The sequence below is a fragment of the Lonchura striata genome, chromosome 13, assembly GCF_046129695.1.
Source record: "Lonchura striata isolate bLonStr1 chromosome 13, bLonStr1.mat, whole genome shotgun sequence".
In the NCBI taxonomy this organism is placed as follows: domain Eukaryota; kingdom Metazoa; phylum Chordata; class Aves; order Passeriformes; family Estrildidae; genus Lonchura; species Lonchura striata.
In genome coordinates this window covers 19,394,793-19,411,015 of record NC_134615.1, presented here as the reverse complement: position 1 = coordinate 19,411,015, position 16,223 = coordinate 19,394,793, and the positions used below count along the sequence as shown (strand labels likewise).

Here is a 16,223-nt window from a genome sequence, read left to right as displayed (position 1 = left end):
CACAAGCATCCAAGGAGGCTTTTAGTTCTCAATTACTTTTAACAATGAGCTCATATGGGGGGTTGATTCCCTTTTTCTGAGTTCTAACATTTTAAAGCAGAGAGCATATCCAATTCTTAAGGATTTTATGTTACCTGTTAAATATTATGTTTTTTCAATTTAAGTCTACAGTCAAATTTATGGACTGAAGCTAGAATTTAAAAGACCCTAGGAGTAATTTTTGCTCCCTTCAAACTGGGTTTTTAAAGAAAGTAAAAGATCATATCAAATACATCTTCATGCTGATAAAATAAGTATTTCAATGACATTTAAAAGTTCAAAGTTTAAAAGTTCTTACCATTATAACTGGTTACAAAGAAGAGGCAGTTACTGTTACATTTCATAAAATAATGCAGCTTGAAAATGAGATGTGCCAAATAATTAGAGATGGTCCCAGAGAAAGCCACTCAATGACTGCAGCAGAGAGACAAGGTGAGAAGGTTTTCCAAGCAGCCATTAAAACTGGACCCCAGGAAGTACTGAGGCAAATCAGTAGATATTGATCAAACTTAATTAGAAAAATTCAAACTAAATAAAAAAAATTATATGGAGTATGTTTGTATCCTTAGGGGTATCATTTTCCCCTCATATGTTTAGCTGCTGATAACTGATTAATCCTCAATCTTCTGTCCCCACAGTTATATTGAAAATGGCAAATGGAAATGAGGCACCCACCTACATATGGAAAAGTGGGAAAGAATTAAATACCTCTAGATACCAGACTCTACAGCAGAAAATAGAGAAGAAAGAGATATTTTGAAGAAAAACTCTGTTGTTACAATCTCCCTTTCAATGGCACTTCTTTCCACCAGAATATTTAACTACTTAGCTGCCATAAAGGCTCCAAGATGTGAATACCATTCCCACAGAACACGTCAATGAACTGAAGCAGCGAGTTCATATTTTATTTAATGAAAAATCCCAGCTAAGAACTCCTGGATTGTGGCTCTCAGTTCTGTGCTCAAACACTCAGGGATCATCCTGATGGGAAATGGGAAATGCTCTTGGAGCACACATAGGCTACACCCCATCAAATAACACTTCATAGACATCACAACAAAGGTCAGCTGACAATTGTGTTAGAGATGCTGATACAGAATTTCTCTGGAGAATGAGAAAAAGTAGGAAGATGGCCAGCTGAGAAAATCCAAAGTGGGCAGTGGAGACTGGAAGAGCTCATCAGAAAGGTGTCAGCATCTCTCTGAACCAGAGAGAAGTGTAAGAAATGTCTAAATATGAACATATGTGAATGGGCAGATACAGGTGCAGAAAAAATTGCTTTTACAAAGACAAGGAAAGAATATATTATTAATCCATGGGAATCATGCCAAAAACATGAATAAAAATATTGTATTAAGATTTTGCCCATGGCTAACTAACTATGACACACCTGGCCTCAGTGTTGTGATTCACAAAGTGTTTCTTACAAACAAGATAATCCTCTTCTATCTACTTAACTGATGTTATCATCCTCACTTGGTGCATGTTTGTTATCAGAAACAAAATTTCAGCATTGATAAATCCAAGAACAATTACTGAAGATAAATAAACTAAATTCTAAAAATGACAGGAGTTTTAAATTCTGAAGGTGAGACTCTTCCTACTCTTTTGAAGGCGCAGATCGTTCAAACTTGATCCAACTTGCCAACAAAACAAGTCTCAAATCCAAGATCTTCAGTGAGGCACAGCCTGTGCCTGCATTGCAGCAGAGGCACATTGAGCTGGAATTTATGGACAAAGCAGCAGTGAGATGCTAATCCAGGCAAGGCTCCCACCGAGTGCTGTTCTGCAGAATTGCTGCAGGCTCAGTCCTGAATACAGCCGCAGTTTCACAATTCTGGGAGGATTCTTTGCACCCCACTCTCACCTCTTCTATCACCTACCACCTTTCACACATTTTCCTTGCTCCGAGTCCAGCTGGAAGGAGCTGAGGGGGACCCTGCCACTCACTGTATCCCTCCTGAGAACAGAAGTTCCATGAAAAACTCTGGATTTAAGCAACAGAGGTCAGAGAGGAGATACCTCACAGATGGAAAAAGTACAAAGCTGAGTCTCAGATGAGTATTTTTAAGGGCTAAGAACCATAGAACCATTTAGGTTGGAAAAGACCCCCCAGGATCATCAGATTCATGACAGGAATTGGTAACACTGGAGCCTTTAAAACTGGAACTTTACACTCTGTGAAATTCTGTGAGCGTGTTAAACAGCTACTGCAACCTCATGAGGCTAAAGCACAATCCAGCCTTGTACACACCTGCACAAACAGGAATACATTCATCAAATCATCCATGAATGTAAAGCTCCAAGTTTACAGCAATGCAAGACACAAAATAAAGAGGGAAATAAAGACTTCTAATTATTTTCATCCAACAGTTATTATTATACAATATTGTTTTTCATCCAGCAATTATTTTCATCCATTCTTCTGAATGCCATCATATGCTTGGGTTTGTGCTGCTATAAATATGTCCTTTTGTAATCCCTAAAGTGTCTAAAGTGCCAAAGAACATAGAAAGCTTTTATAAAATCAGTATTTACAGTAAGGGATCTTGAAGACTTAGATGAATGGTGTTAAAGGTTTACATTTGATACCTCACCTGCAAGAGAACAGTTCAACTACTAAAAGAGTCAAAATTGGACAGCTCCATCACCCAGAGACTTCAGAGAGTGCAGCTGGAATACAACAGTCATAACTCAAAGGCTGCAGATGCAGCAAAGAACAGGCACCAGAGGGAAAAAAATTACTCTGACGATTTTTCTTAAGAGTGCTGTTGTGAAGCCTTCAGCATGAGACACAAAACAAGCTCCAGCTATTTCATGTGAACTATACTCTGTAATACTCACATACATATGTTTGATTTAGCTTTAGTTTATACACTAAATATTTCTCTATTTATTCCATAAAGGAAGAAAGTAAATTAAAAGTTTGTAACATACAGCACCTTCACCCCAAGATACCAATGATGATAATCACTTCAGCTGTTATGGCCAGAAGCACCAGGCAGTCAACTTGTTCAAGAAATTCAGCAACCCAAATAATCTAATAATTCTAATTTGAAGAAGTCTAAATTATGGAACTCAATGTAATACTGCACCAGGACTACCTAGGAAAACTGGATTTGGAGGCAGTAGATGTTAACTGAGACCCCTTTTTAAAGTGTAAGCTACAGGAGATGGAGCCCTGCCTCCTTGTTCAGCCCTGCTTGGACTGCTTTTTTTATACCAGAGATAATGAGGGAGTTTCCAACTAAAATGGGAAGAATGACTGTAGCCTGATCTCACAAGGGACATCCCAAATTTGAAATTCTCTTCAAGTTAATAAACTTCAGGACACCAGGGGAAGCCCATAATGAACAAAACCCTTGCTGACATGACAGAAGCAGTGTGACACATTTGCACACAAGACACAGGGAGTTTGGCTGCACAAAATATATTCTTACTGACACCTCCAAACTCTGAGTCATTCTGGTTTCTTAATTATAATTATGGAAGGCATTTTCTTCATAAACAGATAAAACATGATGGGAGATGGGATGGTTCTGCCTGATAAGCTAATAATGTGCATGCTGTTGAAGTGTGATTAACTGCTTGCTTGAGTTGATGCCTGTTCCTAGCACAAATTACCTTTATTTGTGGCAGAAGGGAAAGGAGCCAGGACCAAATACAAGAAACACAAATGGTGAAATCTGCTGGTTTGGCCATTAAAAATATGGCACTGAAGGGATTCTCAGTGGCCACCCAAACTGCTCTCACAGGCTTTCCCAGAGCAATTTTAAAAATAGCAAAGGAGCTCAGGAAATGTAAAGTCAAACACTTAGGGAAAGAACTGCACCAGAAAATGTTTTCTCATGGAAAGTGTTAAAACAACAACTGCTAAACCAGGCCTTCTTTGCTACATTTTTTTTTTTTTTTGGTAACTGGAAGATTATGTATTCAACTTGAGAAATCTTCATTATACAAGAAAGCCAATTACTAGAACATGTTGTTCCTCTAAGTCATCGAGAAGAATATTTCAGCTTATGTGTTTGATGTTTGATTCTTCCATGATCTTATGATGAATGAAGAATTAAGCTGATGTATGACTGGAATTAATCCAAGGTTTTCCACTGGCACAAATTCTGTTTCCATGGGCTGGATACTCTCTGAAAGACATTGAAGCAGCACTTCAAATGCAAAGCTCCTTCAGAACTGTTTTACCATAGGAATCAAAGAAAAAATCAGATATTTCAATACCCTCGTTATTCAGATCCTGCTTCTCCTTCAAGAGATGCAAAAAATCAAAATTAGTTAAAACCAGATGCTGCACCCACAAATTCTGCCACGAAGAGTAAAAATTAGGAGCAAGAATAGCTTGCAGTAAATTATTGAAGCTATAGCATACCTCCAGTTGAACAGATCCCACCTTCTTTGTGTTATCATTCCAGGATAAAACATGTCCAAATAAGGCTGTTGAACAGAAGAAAAATGCATGTTGTAACTATCTCATCTTTGTAACATCAGCAATTTTCCCCCCATTTTAGAGTTACTGGATTTATTTTGTTTTGACTAAGTGCTTTGAACCTTCCAAATTTTTGGTTCTGAACAAATCCCTTTTAAAGGAAAGCTCAGGCTTGTGTCAGAATCTCTTATCTTGAATTAGCTCAGAACAGAGTCACACATCAGGCCATGATAAAATGCTTATGAATTCTGAATTCTGTAATCATTAGTTTCATGGAACAGAATAAGTCAGTACCAAAGATACACAAGAGTGTGGTGCTCTTGCAAACACCAAGATGCCATTAAGGAAGCCTTATGAAGGTTATCTTGCTTAAGCACAGCTGAAGCAAGAGATTTTGTCTTCTTTTGAGTTTGCTTTCCCCTACTTCCCCCACTCTTACCTAATCTTTCCTCTGCAAAATTATGTAATTTTTGGAATGTTTTCAAGGTCATTACAGAACTAAAGGGTAGTAACATTTTTAAAGCCAGTGTCCTGATTTCATGCAGATCTAAGTGCCTGAAAATGGGAGACTACTGCCTAGACCTTGAACACAAAACCAGGAATATGAAAGCACCAGGAGTGTGAAGACATAAGACATTCTTCAGCAAACATACTCCTTTTCCCCTGCATTTTCCACTGAGAAGACCACAGAAATGCACAACAAATTCAGGCCCTGGTGTTCTTGCTGACACATCTCATCCTCACCACCAGTGTCTGCAGACTTCTTACACACACAGAGAAAATTAGCACAGTACAAGATTTGGATTAATGAACACATTTTGCCTTGAGTTTGTTCTACATATGGTATCTACAGCACATGATTAGCTGCCTGTGAAGCTGAAAGATCCCTCAGATCCTTCCAAAAGATCAAAGTAAAACATCAACTGGGTGTTCAATTATTAGTGTCAATGATTCATAGCAGATCAACTTCATCTTCCTTTTGCTGGAGGGTAAGATTTCTGTAAACCCATGGATAGCTGAATTAAATTATAATTACTTGAACAGGAAGGCTTCCCTTGTTATTAGTGTGGTAAATAAGGGCATCTGAATGTACATCAATCACACTTGAAACTGAATCAGAGAATTACTGAAATGTAAGTGTATAATTACCTTCTGAAATAGCCTCTTATTGAGATTTTAGAAGTCTAGCTTTAAGTAACAAAGACATTCAGCACTGCATTCCAAAACCTGTCCTCCCCTACTCTGAGAGCAAAAACATCTGTGAGAGTATTTTCAATAATATTTTACTAATCTTTCCATAAGGCATTTCTTAACATACTAACTTTTAAAGTATATAATCATTTTAGGTACAAAGAGGCTCAACCCTTAAGCCTATGCAGTGCCGTGTGCAATATTGAAATTATTAATGAGGTTACAGGATGAGCTAAAATTTGGCTTTTACTTCCAAGGTGCTGCAATTACATTGGATAGCATCACCTGGTACTGCTAAGGACTAATATCAGTGCAACATGTTATGCAAACAGATACCAACACCTTGGGACACCAGGTCAAATTACCACTTAAAAAAACACATGAGGCTTAAGGGAGCTTAAGATCAATATCACAGGAGCAAACACTGACTTCAGACACCTGGACTGAAGAGCTCAGCAGTGGGTGAGTCCCTGCAGACTCTGTTCAGCTCCATGGAGGTTATGAAGATTAAAATATACTCATTCTAATAACTGGGTTATTGATGTGCCCTGCAGGGTAGACAAAGAGACACAGAGACCACAAACAGCAACTTGGCATCAAAGTAAAAAGGGAGAACACAGTCCTATGCTCAACCATTCACTCATCCCAAAATATGCAAAGTTTCTTCCCTTCCCTTTAGGATAAATAACTGCTACTTTTGGAAATGGGATAATCTACATTTTTCAAAGCATTACAGAATGGAAAATAAGTTAATTTCTGATGGCTCCACAGAATATATGCATCACTTCCTAATGCTGGACACCTCAGAATCAAGCTTGTTCCATAAGAATCTTCACCAAGAGAATTCAAAGCATTTTCAGTGTCTTTTATAGTAATGATTTTTTCATAACTAACACAATGAGAATGACCACAATGAAATCCACACAGAAAATCCAAATTAGCCAAGGCATGACTACTAAAATGTTATGCTCTTGATGTCTTGAAGGCTGACCTAGAACAGAGGCTGAACAGAGCTAAAAAATAAAGCAGGGATTTATTAAAAGGCCTCAATGGATCCACCTTTGGCAGTACAAGAGCCCAGCCAGGGCTGCACCCAAGATTAATCAAAATGATCACAAAATGGATGACTGGTCACAGGGTCTCTCACTTTTATAAGTTCTGGTCCATTTACAAATGGGAGTTAATTGTCCAATTACAGCTTTAGGTTATGAAGTCCCATCTTTCTTGCTTTTCTCTCTTCATTCCACCATTGTTTGTGCTCTTGGGCCTGAGATTTGGATCATTTGTCCTTGGTCCCCAGCTGGAGAAAAAATTGTTTTGTCTCCCTGCTCTGTGAAGAGAGATTACCTAATATGAAGCCCAGAACCACACACTAAAGCAGTACAGAACCTGAAAAATATAAAAGCTAAAACCTGAGACATCATTTCCCCCCTTGAGGCATCACTCCATGAAGGAAGGCTGCCCCGTGCCAGCCAGTTGTTTACACCACACAGGGCACATGTGTTGTGTGAAATACCTCGCTGGAACTAAGCCCTGACATCAAATACAACAGTGACATTAATGCTGTCAGTGCTGCAGCAGTGCTACAGCAGCTCCTTCTCCCAGGGCACGGGTGGTATCTGAGTATGGAACTGCAGAAGGAACCATGCAGACACAAAGCAGTTGGTTTGACCGACAGCTGCTTGGTATTTCTGCCCAACCTGTTCTTTTGGGGTGAAGTCTGAGCAGTTTGTCCCCTCTGAAAGCTGACTGCACCTCCTACACCCACACTCCCAGGCAGAGCTGCTCCTGGGAACAGCAGGAGGATGGAAGGTTCCCTCCTGCAGAGCCTTGAGCAGAGCTGCCTCGAGCAACTGAGGAGGGACAGAACCCTGTGAGCTGGGACAGCATCACATCCCCTTCCCTCCACGGGTTATTCACTGGATCTTGCTTCTGGATATGTATGGAAAGGAACTTGTTAGCTACAGTTAACATTCACCCCAAAATCCACATCCACACTCAAGATGATCCCAAAACTCTAATAAAATGGAGTTTTGTTTCTTTTTGACAGCCTAGAAAGAATTACATAACAAAGCCTTTCAGTACAACATAAAAATCTTCCTTCATCCAAGGATCTCAAAACACTCTGCAAACAGTCTGACCCTTTCCAAGACTGCTGAGTAGAGGCTACTTTCCATTTTGTGAATTCCCACTTTGATAAAGAATCCACTACTCCTTGCACCTCCTTCTAGTCAGGACTAAAATGTTTATAAAGTCATATCTCCTAAAGTGAGGGAGCACAGCAGAATTAGATTATAAAAATGATATAAAGCAACTGCTCAGATGAACAATTCAGTGAATGGTGTTCACTAAGCAGTAAATACAATTAATACTGAAATCCTTTTCCTTTCTCAGTGTGGAAAAAATAGGCTAAGTTTTTCCATTACTGGAACTCACATGAAAAAGCAACTAGAAGCTCTTTGGATGGTCATCTCCACACCACCAGATGCATGACACTTCCACAAGCAACACTGTACACTCAACAGCTACCCTAAGAAATCAGTGCTAACCTTTTCAAAGGGTGTAACTTGCACACTTCTCTGAGCTCTTTAAGCTCCATAAATCTGATTTCCTAGTTTATTTTTACAGCAGCTCCCATCTGAGCATCAGAAACACAAACGAAACCAGCACGACCATAACCTCAGGCAGGGAGAAAGTTCAATGACACCTCTGTCACAGAACACAAATCAATGTTCTGAAGGTCTCTAAGGAAACCTCTGCCAGAGCCAAGACAAAAACTCAGAATAGCATTTTATCCATAACACTTTTCCCCTTGAAACATATTCCAGTCTCACCTAGACTGAATGTTTGATTCTAATTTTGAACATTACAATTCTGATTTCCCTCTCTGTGTTCTGTTTTCAACTCTTTAGTATTATTTTAACCAATTGGTTTTATATGTTTTAACAAGGCCATAAACATGGTTGGTGCTACCTAGTTTTAAATCTTGTTCTCTTCTCTCATTGCATTGTTCAATGAAAAAAAAAAAAATTACAATTAAGTAATACCCAAAAGAAATCAATCAAATAGTAAGAAAACAGTAAGCTAAGGTTTTTTCCTCAGATGAAATATTGCCCTGCTTCCTGAAAAAGTACTGCTAGCACACTTTGTATTTTGATGACAAAAATAATTTTACTAGCTAAGTATTTTAAATTGCAAAAGGAACCAGATGAACTAATATACTATGAAAGAATAATTAATTATTTCATTGCTTATTCTTTCTAACTTGCACTGTTTACAGCAGCTGCCTATTTAGCTGATTTAAGGATTCCTGTGCAGCCCATTTCAGGTTCAGGTTCCCAGTTACACTGCAAATCCTTCTATCCTGCCATATCTTGCCCTAATGTGTAATTCAAGGTATCAATGCAATCTCTTCAAGTAGTCTCATTGCCTGCATGCTGAGATACATGCAAGGCATGCTCCAAAAATCCTGGATCTTTAAAGCAAAAAGTGGGGTTTACATGGTTTTTTTTTAAGAAGGACACAATCTCGGGCCTAACATTCTATTATGTATAAAATAAAACTGGGAGTCCATTCATTTGATGGCATAACAGAACTTGTGATATATTCAGAAAGTCCATAAAACCTTAGGAAAAGCAGAGTCTCACAGGAAAGGAAAAAACAGTAATAAATGGGTTGTGCAAAACTGATATCTGAGAGTGTCAAGTCTTAACACCACATCTGTAAATGTCAAAGGAGGACAATATTTACCCACAGCTTTCACAGATGTCACCATTTTGAAGGAATGAATCTTGCTCACTATTCTCTGAAGCCATAAAAGGACAGCTCACTATGAGAAAAAAAAATTATAGTGGCTTAAAAGAACATCTTTACAGTATCTAACCCACAGCCTTATTTAAGTCACAATGTCCATAATTATGAGATAACCTGTCACAAGTCACTCTCTGTAGATGACATACCAGACAGAGAGCAAGATAAAGCAGAAAGTACAGAGAGGGCTCTCAGTCCTGCAAATTGTCCTGGATGGACACATCACAAAGTCCAGGGGACAAACATCATCCTGAGGTTAACAGCTGCTTGTGCAAACAGAGGGATTTACTCACACAGCACAGAGGGTGAGAGAGCACAAAGCTCTGTGAGTTATGAGGAGAAAGTGGCTGAACATGGAGTTCATCTGTGGAGATACTCAATGCCAACACAACCCCTTGGAACCCCTCTGGCTGGACCTGCTTTTCACAGGGGTTCAACAGGGCAAGATCCTCCCAGCCTCAGATATTCTATGATCCTTCAGTATTCCATTGAAACACAATTTCTTTGATCAAAAGAGAGAAACCAAGTGCCCCAGCCTCAGTAAAACTCCTCAAAAGTAAAAAAAAAACCCTTTGTGTCTACAGATCTCAGGGAAAGTTCAGGACTCTTTTGGACTTTGCAGGTGATTTAACACTTGGGAAATTATTCTCAAAACCTTCATCAAGATTATAAATTAATCCTGAAGGCATATGGAGCCATACAGAATCCTTATATTTAGTATTTAGGAAAAAGTAAGGGATTTTTCTGCTTGTGAGATAGAATTCTTATACCTCTGTGAACACACCATTGATTATATGTCTGGATGGTATCTCAGGGGATGCCTCAAGGCTGTTTGCTATGACTGAGGATGCCCTCCACACCAAACACTCTGCACATCTCCACAGGTGCAGCAGCTCTGTATAACCAGGTACAGCACCAGCTCCATCTTGAAATTTCTATGTAAGAGTCCTAGAGGTTCACCAGCAAGAAATCATTGCTAAAGGAAAAAAAAAACTTTAGTACTTGCAGAATTCTTAGAATCTGCTTAGTTCTAATTCTTGCCAGCCATCCATCAAAAATACAATAAAGCCTACTGCATCTACTTCTGTCAAGGTTTTGCAAAACAGAAAGGAGTTTTGCAGAGTTTTAAGTAGCTTTGACACTGAATCCATTCTCTGGTATTCCCCAAGTGGCTCAGTTCTGCAAATGAAAAATGGAATACACCACAAGCCAGGCTTTGATCATGTAATTCTTCATTGTTTTCTTATTATAGCTCTCTCTCACAGACAGCTGGGACTGCTGATGTGAACTCAGGAGCAGTTCTGCTGCAGCCAGGCAGTGCTGTGCAGTCTTCCCACTGCCAAAAACATCTCAATCTCTGCACGGGGCACAGCAGACTCCTGAGAGTGTGCTCCATGGTTCAGGCTCATAATAAACACTACAGGATGTGGGACGGCCACTTTGATCCAGGGAGATGCTCTCCCAGATGTGGTGGACATTCAAAGGCAGCTGTGGTACCTTCACAGCACCAGGGAAGTACAGACTCACTAAGGCTGGAAAAGACCTCCAGAATCATCAAGTCCAACCTTTGACCTAACACCAACTTGTCAACTAAACCACAGCATTGCAATGTCCAGTGATTTCTGGAACACCTCCAGAGTTGGTGACTCCAGCACTTCCCTGGGCAGCCCATTCCAATGCTTGACAACCCCTCCCATGAAGAAACATTCAGCTGCAAGTCCAGAAACTCCTGTGTCCACCCAAATTACCCAGAGTCAAGGGCTCCTCAGCCCCTCTTAAGTGTCCCAGACCTCTGCAGAGCCTCACAGCCTGGGATGACACTTGCAGGCACCCCCTGAGGGAATCACAGGGTGGTTTGGGTTGGAAGGGACCTTGAGGATCACGTAGTTCCGTCCCCTACCGTGGGAAATGACACCTTCCACTAGACCAGGTTGCTCCAAGGTCAGGGATGGCACAGCCACAGCTTCTCTGGGCAACCTGTACCAGGACCCCACCACCCTCAGAGAGAATTTCTTCCTAGTATCTGATCTAACCCTACTCTTTCAGTCTGAAGCCATTCTCCCTTGTGTTGTCCCTATTGCAAATAGTCTTGCCCCATCCTGTCTCTGAGTTCCCTTCAGCTACTGGAAGACCGCAATTAGGTCGCCCTGGAGCAAGAGTGACCACAATTAGGTCACTCTTTTCCAGGATGAACAATCCCAGTTCTCCCAGCTGGAGGCAGCTCTGCAGGTGGGGTCTCACCTCAGTGGGGCAGAGGGGCAGAATCCCCCCTTCCCTGCTGCCCACACGGGGGGATCAGCCCGGGGGAATCAGGGCCAGGGTATGGGGGGATTCAGCCTGGGGCATGGGGGATCAGCCCGGGGTACGGGGGGATCAGCCCGGGGTATGGGGGGTCAGGGCCGGGGTACGGGGGGATTCAGCCTGGGGTATGGGGGGATTCAGCCCAGGGTATGGGGGGATCAGCCCGGGGTATGGGGGGATCAGCCCGGGGTATGGGGGGGATCAGCCCGGGGTACGGGGGGATTCAGCCCGGGGTATGGGGGGATTCAGCCCGGGGTATGGGTGATCAGCCCGGGGTACGGGGGGTCAGGGCCGGGGTACGGGGGGATCAGGGCCAGGGTACGGGGGGATCAGCCCGGGGTACGGGGGGATTCAGCCCGGGGTATGGGAGATCAGCCCGGGGTATGGGGGGATTCAGCCCGGGGTACGGGGGGATTCAGCCCGGGGTATGGGGGGATCAGCCCGGGATACGGGGGTTCAGGGCCGGGGGACAGGAGGTTCAGGGCCGGGGTACGGGGGGATCAGCCCGGGGTACGGGGGGATCAGCCCGGGGTACGGGGGGATTCAGCCCGGGGTACGGGGGGATTCAGCCTGGGGCATGGGGGATTCAGCCCGGGGTACAGGGGGATTCAGCCCAGGGCATGGGGGATTCAGCCCGGGGTACGGGGGGATTCAGCCCGGGGTACGGGGGGATTCAGCCTGGGGCATGGGGGATTCAGCCCGGGGTACGGGGGGATCAGCCCGGGTCCGGTCCAGCTCCCAGCCACCATCACCCCCGAGTTCTCCCACGGCTGCCCCGACCCGGGTCGATGCCGGGGGCTGCGGAACGAACACGGCGCCGGGACAGGCTCTGATTTCACCACCGAGCCGCCAGCCCCGTTCCAGAGCGCCTCAGGCTGCGAGGGCAGGGCAGCAGCACCAGCGGCCCGGCTCGGAATCCCCAGGAGCACGGCTGGCCGGGGCGGCACAGCCCCGGGGCGGCACAGCCCGAGCGCCGCGCCGCCACCTCGGGCCGTCCCCGCCCCGCCCGGCTCCGTTTCCCGGCTCCATTTCCTGCCTCCCTTTCCCGGCTCTCTTTCCTGCCTCCCTTTCCTGCCTCCCTTTCCCGGCTCCATTTCCTGCCTCCCTTTCCCGGCTCCATTTCCTGCCTCCCTTTCCCGGCTCTCTTTCCTGCCTCCCTTTCCCGGCTCCCTTTCCTGCCTCCCTTTCCCGGCTCCCTTTCCTGCCTCCCTTTCCCGGCTCCATTTCCCGGCTCCATTTCCTGCCTCCCTTTCCCGGCTCCCTTTCCCGGCTCCCTTTCCCGGCTCGGTCTCCCGGCTCGGCACCGCCCCGGCGATCCGGCAGCGCTGCAGGTACGGGGGATCCCGGTGGGACACGGCCCCGCCGGCCGGGGCAGCGCAGGGATGCGGTCAAAGAGCAGGGAATAGGGACGGGAATGTGCGCCCGTGCTGGAACGAGGACTGGTTGTAATGGGTGTGCTTGCCGTGTGTTTTGTAGGTCAGTTCCAGCGCACGGTGCGGAAGGAAAGAGGATGGAAGAAGGAAACGCTGCCAAGGAAAGAGTCCTCATAACTGGAGGAGGGGGTTATTTCGGCTTCCGGTTAGTGCATTAAATAGTTATTACATACAGGAATGAATGTAAGCGGTTGCTTACATTTGTATCCATCTGTAGAATGGAGACCTTTGGGCCTGAGACACCTGATCCAGTTGATCCCATCTTCTGGTTCATCGGGGTCTCCGTTTTAAAGAACCTCAGTTACTCTGTTTAGTATCCCGTTTCCAAATGCCTGGCAGACATTTACCTGTGTGCGCACCTCTGTAGAGGGGTGGGATCTCGATCAGCCTGCTCTGAAGGACAAGCCTACACTTGTACACACATTTTTCTTTTGAAATGCAAATAGTTACACGTGTGCTTAGTTCCATAGATTAACAACTCCAGCTGAACACTCAAGAATATATTATTTTCACGAACAGTGATGGCTTAGTATTAGGGTTGTTAATAAGGTGCTCATTTCAGTGAAACCTATTTTCCCTTGCTGTAGCTGGCTCTGCAGACCCTGTAAAGAAAAAAATCCTATTCTGAGCCCTAGACTATAACTGCTAACAGAGGGAAGAGAAATCACAGTCAGGACCAGAAAATAAAGTAAATTTCAAGTCAGGGGAAGGAAAGAAAAAAATCTCAGGAGATGCCTATCTGACTTCTGCTTGATTTTCCCCTCCATTCTCATGCCCTTAAAGCACAACAGACATAAAAAATGTAGGAAAGGAGAAGAGAAACACCAGAGTTACACTTTGTGTCAATACCTGTGACTTGGAGTAAAATGTAGACATGTGGCAAAGCATTCATAGCAGCTTACAAGCATCTGGCCCACTCCTCCATAAATTTCTAACACAACAGCGAAAACCAACGTGTTATTTTGCTGAAACTAGGATGGCACAAAAGCAGTAAGATAAAACAAGTAAAGGTTTTGGGTTTTTTTAAATATTTGGCAATAGTTGCACATCTAAAAGTTGCTGATCTGAAGAGGACAGAACTTTGGTTCTTTTTCTTCAGAACTTTCATTTACAGCAGTTCTGCTTCTTTTTTCTTTTTTTCCTCCAAATATTGATGGAATGTGAGAAATCTGCTCAGTACCTAAACTATCACAGCTGAATCTTCCCTATAGTGGAGGCTGAGCATTTAAAAGACTACGATCAGAAAAATAATCAGCATAAAAACAGTTAACAGTCCTCTCTCCCTTCCAGGTGAGATGTTTCATGCACCATGCTGCTGTATCCTAACGTATGGTTTCTGTCATGTTTCAGTTTAGGTTGTGCCATATATCAAAAGGGAGTCGATGTGATCCTCTTTGATGTCGTGAAGCCACTTCAAACCGTGCCAGAAGGGATAAAGTTCATGCAGGGGAATATCTGTTGCCTGTCTGAAGTGGAAGAAGCTGTCAGAGATGTAATCTGCGTATTCCATATCGCTTCCTATGGAATGTCTGGCAGGGAGCAGCTGAACCGAAAACTTATAGAAGATGTTAACGTGAAAGGAACAGAAAATGTCATCCAGGCCTGCAAGAGCAGGGGAGTGTCGAGCCTGGTTTATACAAGTACCTACAACGTGATATTTGGAGGCCAGATTATAGAAAATGGGGACGAGTCTCTGCCTTATCTACCTCTGCACCTTCACCCCGATCACTACTCCCGAACCAAATCTTTAGCTGAAATGAAGGTGCTGGAGGCAAACGGTGCTGAGCTGGGAAATGGGAGAGGTGTCCTGAGGACCTGTGCTCTCCGGCCAGCAGGGATCTACGGGCCTGGGGAGCAGAGACACCTGCCAAGAATAGTCAGCTACATTGAAAGGGGACTGTTTAAATTTGTGTATGGAGACCCTCTGAGCCTGGTAGAGTTTGTACACGTGGACAACCTGGTCCAGGCTCATGTCCTTGCCTCTGAGGCACTCAGAGCCAGCAAGCAGCACATTGCTGCAGGCCAGGCCTATTTTATTTCTGATGGCAAGCCTGTAAATAACTTTGAATTTTTCCGACCACTAGTGGAAGGTTTGGGTTACAAATTCCCAACCTGGCGCCTTCCCCTCTCCCTTGTCTATTTTTTTGCATTCCTCACTGAAATAGTTCATTTTCTTGTGGGGCGCGTTTATAACTTCCAGCCCCTCCTCACTCGCACGGAGGTTTACAAAACTGGTGTCACACACTACTTCAGCATGGAGAAGGCCAGGGAGGAGCTGGGCTATGAGCCCCAGCAGTACAGCCTGGATGAAGTGGTGGAGTGGTTTAGATCCCAGGGATGTGGACCAAAGGCAAGAAATTATACCATGATGCAGCTGGTTAGGGATGGAGGACTGCTTGTCGTGCTGATTGCTGTGCTGGTCTCTTGGCTTCCATCTGCAGCGACATTTTCACTCTGAAAGATGAAATGCTGAGGACAGAATTTAGTTATGTTCTCTGCTTACTCTTGGTTTTGACAAATAATAAAAGATTTTGTAAAAAATACATATTTGTGTGATTGAGGTAAATCACAGTTTTATCCCCAAGGAATGGAACTGCTGAGTAAAAAGGTGCAATTTTTTATATATTCATTCTCTTCAAAGTAAAATTGATCAGTTCACTAACAAGATGAAGCTCAGAATTACTGCAAACAGCATTTTACTCTCAGGTACAACAGCACAATACAGTGAATGGAACAAATGTCCTTAGGCTAACTCTTCCTCTCTGATGGGATTATACTCCTGATCCCTGCCCTTTATTCCTTAATAGTTTGTGTTACATGATCCAGAGGAGAATAAACTTATTCCTTTATCACGTTCCAAACCCCAGTTTGGATGTATATATGCCTAACCAAGATTAACTGATAAACATCTAGGCAATAAATAAATGAGGTTTTCACATGAATATATTCTAGTATGCTTTCCTGAGTTAACTCTGATACCTAATGACATTTCTGGAAAATGCACCATGCTT

At 43.5% G+C, this 16,223-nt stretch overlaps 1 protein-coding gene and 1 long non-coding RNA gene across 6 annotated transcripts; one reads left to right on the top strand and one right to left on the bottom strand.

Annotated features, from left to right (window-relative positions):
• Positions 1–3,422: 3,422 nt before the first annotated feature.
• On the bottom strand, positions 3,423–13,561 carry LOC110476353 (uncharacterized). Of its 3 annotated transcripts, XR_004148787.2 has the most exons (4): positions 10,263–10,321; positions 9,419–9,497; positions 4,421–4,485; positions 3,423–4,181 (listed from the first exon to the last, which is right to left on the bottom strand). It is a non-coding gene; the product is annotated as an uncharacterized LOC110476353 (long non-coding RNA). The 3 variants fall into 3 exon arrangements; XR_002466398.2 differs by lacking the exons at positions 9,419–9,497; positions 10,263–10,321 and adding an exon at positions 13,412–13,561; XR_013340764.1 differs by lacking the exons at positions 9,419–9,497; positions 10,263–10,321 and adding an exon at positions 13,242–13,301.
• On the top strand, positions 11,686–15,755 carry SDR42E1 (short chain dehydrogenase/reductase family 42E, member 1). 3 transcript variants are annotated; one of them, XM_021541227.2, is made up of 3 exons: positions 11,686–11,707; positions 13,256–13,357; positions 14,563–15,755. In XM_021541227.2, exons 2-3 carry the CDS (start codon positions 13,290–13,292, stop codon positions 15,668–15,670), a joined length of 1,176 nt encoding a protein of 391 aa, XP_021396902.2. In that variant the 5' UTR covers positions 11,686–11,707; positions 13,256–13,289; the 3' UTR covers positions 15,671–15,755. The 3 variants fall into 3 exon arrangements, with proteins under 3 accessions (XP_021396902.2, XP_077642504.1, XP_031361722.2); XM_077786378.1 differs by lacking the exon at positions 11,686–11,707 and adding an exon at positions 12,842–13,110; XM_031505862.2 differs by lacking the exon at positions 11,686–11,707 and having other exon boundaries at positions 13,134–13,357.
• Positions 15,756–16,223: the final 468 nt, after the last annotated feature.

What these genes read in the sequence shown, in the direction of transcription:
- SDR42E1 (XM_031505862.2), top strand. Translation starts at nt 13,194, where the DNA reads ATGTGCGCCCGTGCTGGAACGAGGACTGGTTGTAATGGGTGTGCTTGC. An exon ending in GGGGGTTATTTCGGCTTCCG is followed by an intron (nt 13,358 to 14,562) that starts GTTAGTGCATTA and finishes GTCATGTTTCAG; the next exon opens with TTTAGGTTGTGCCATATATC.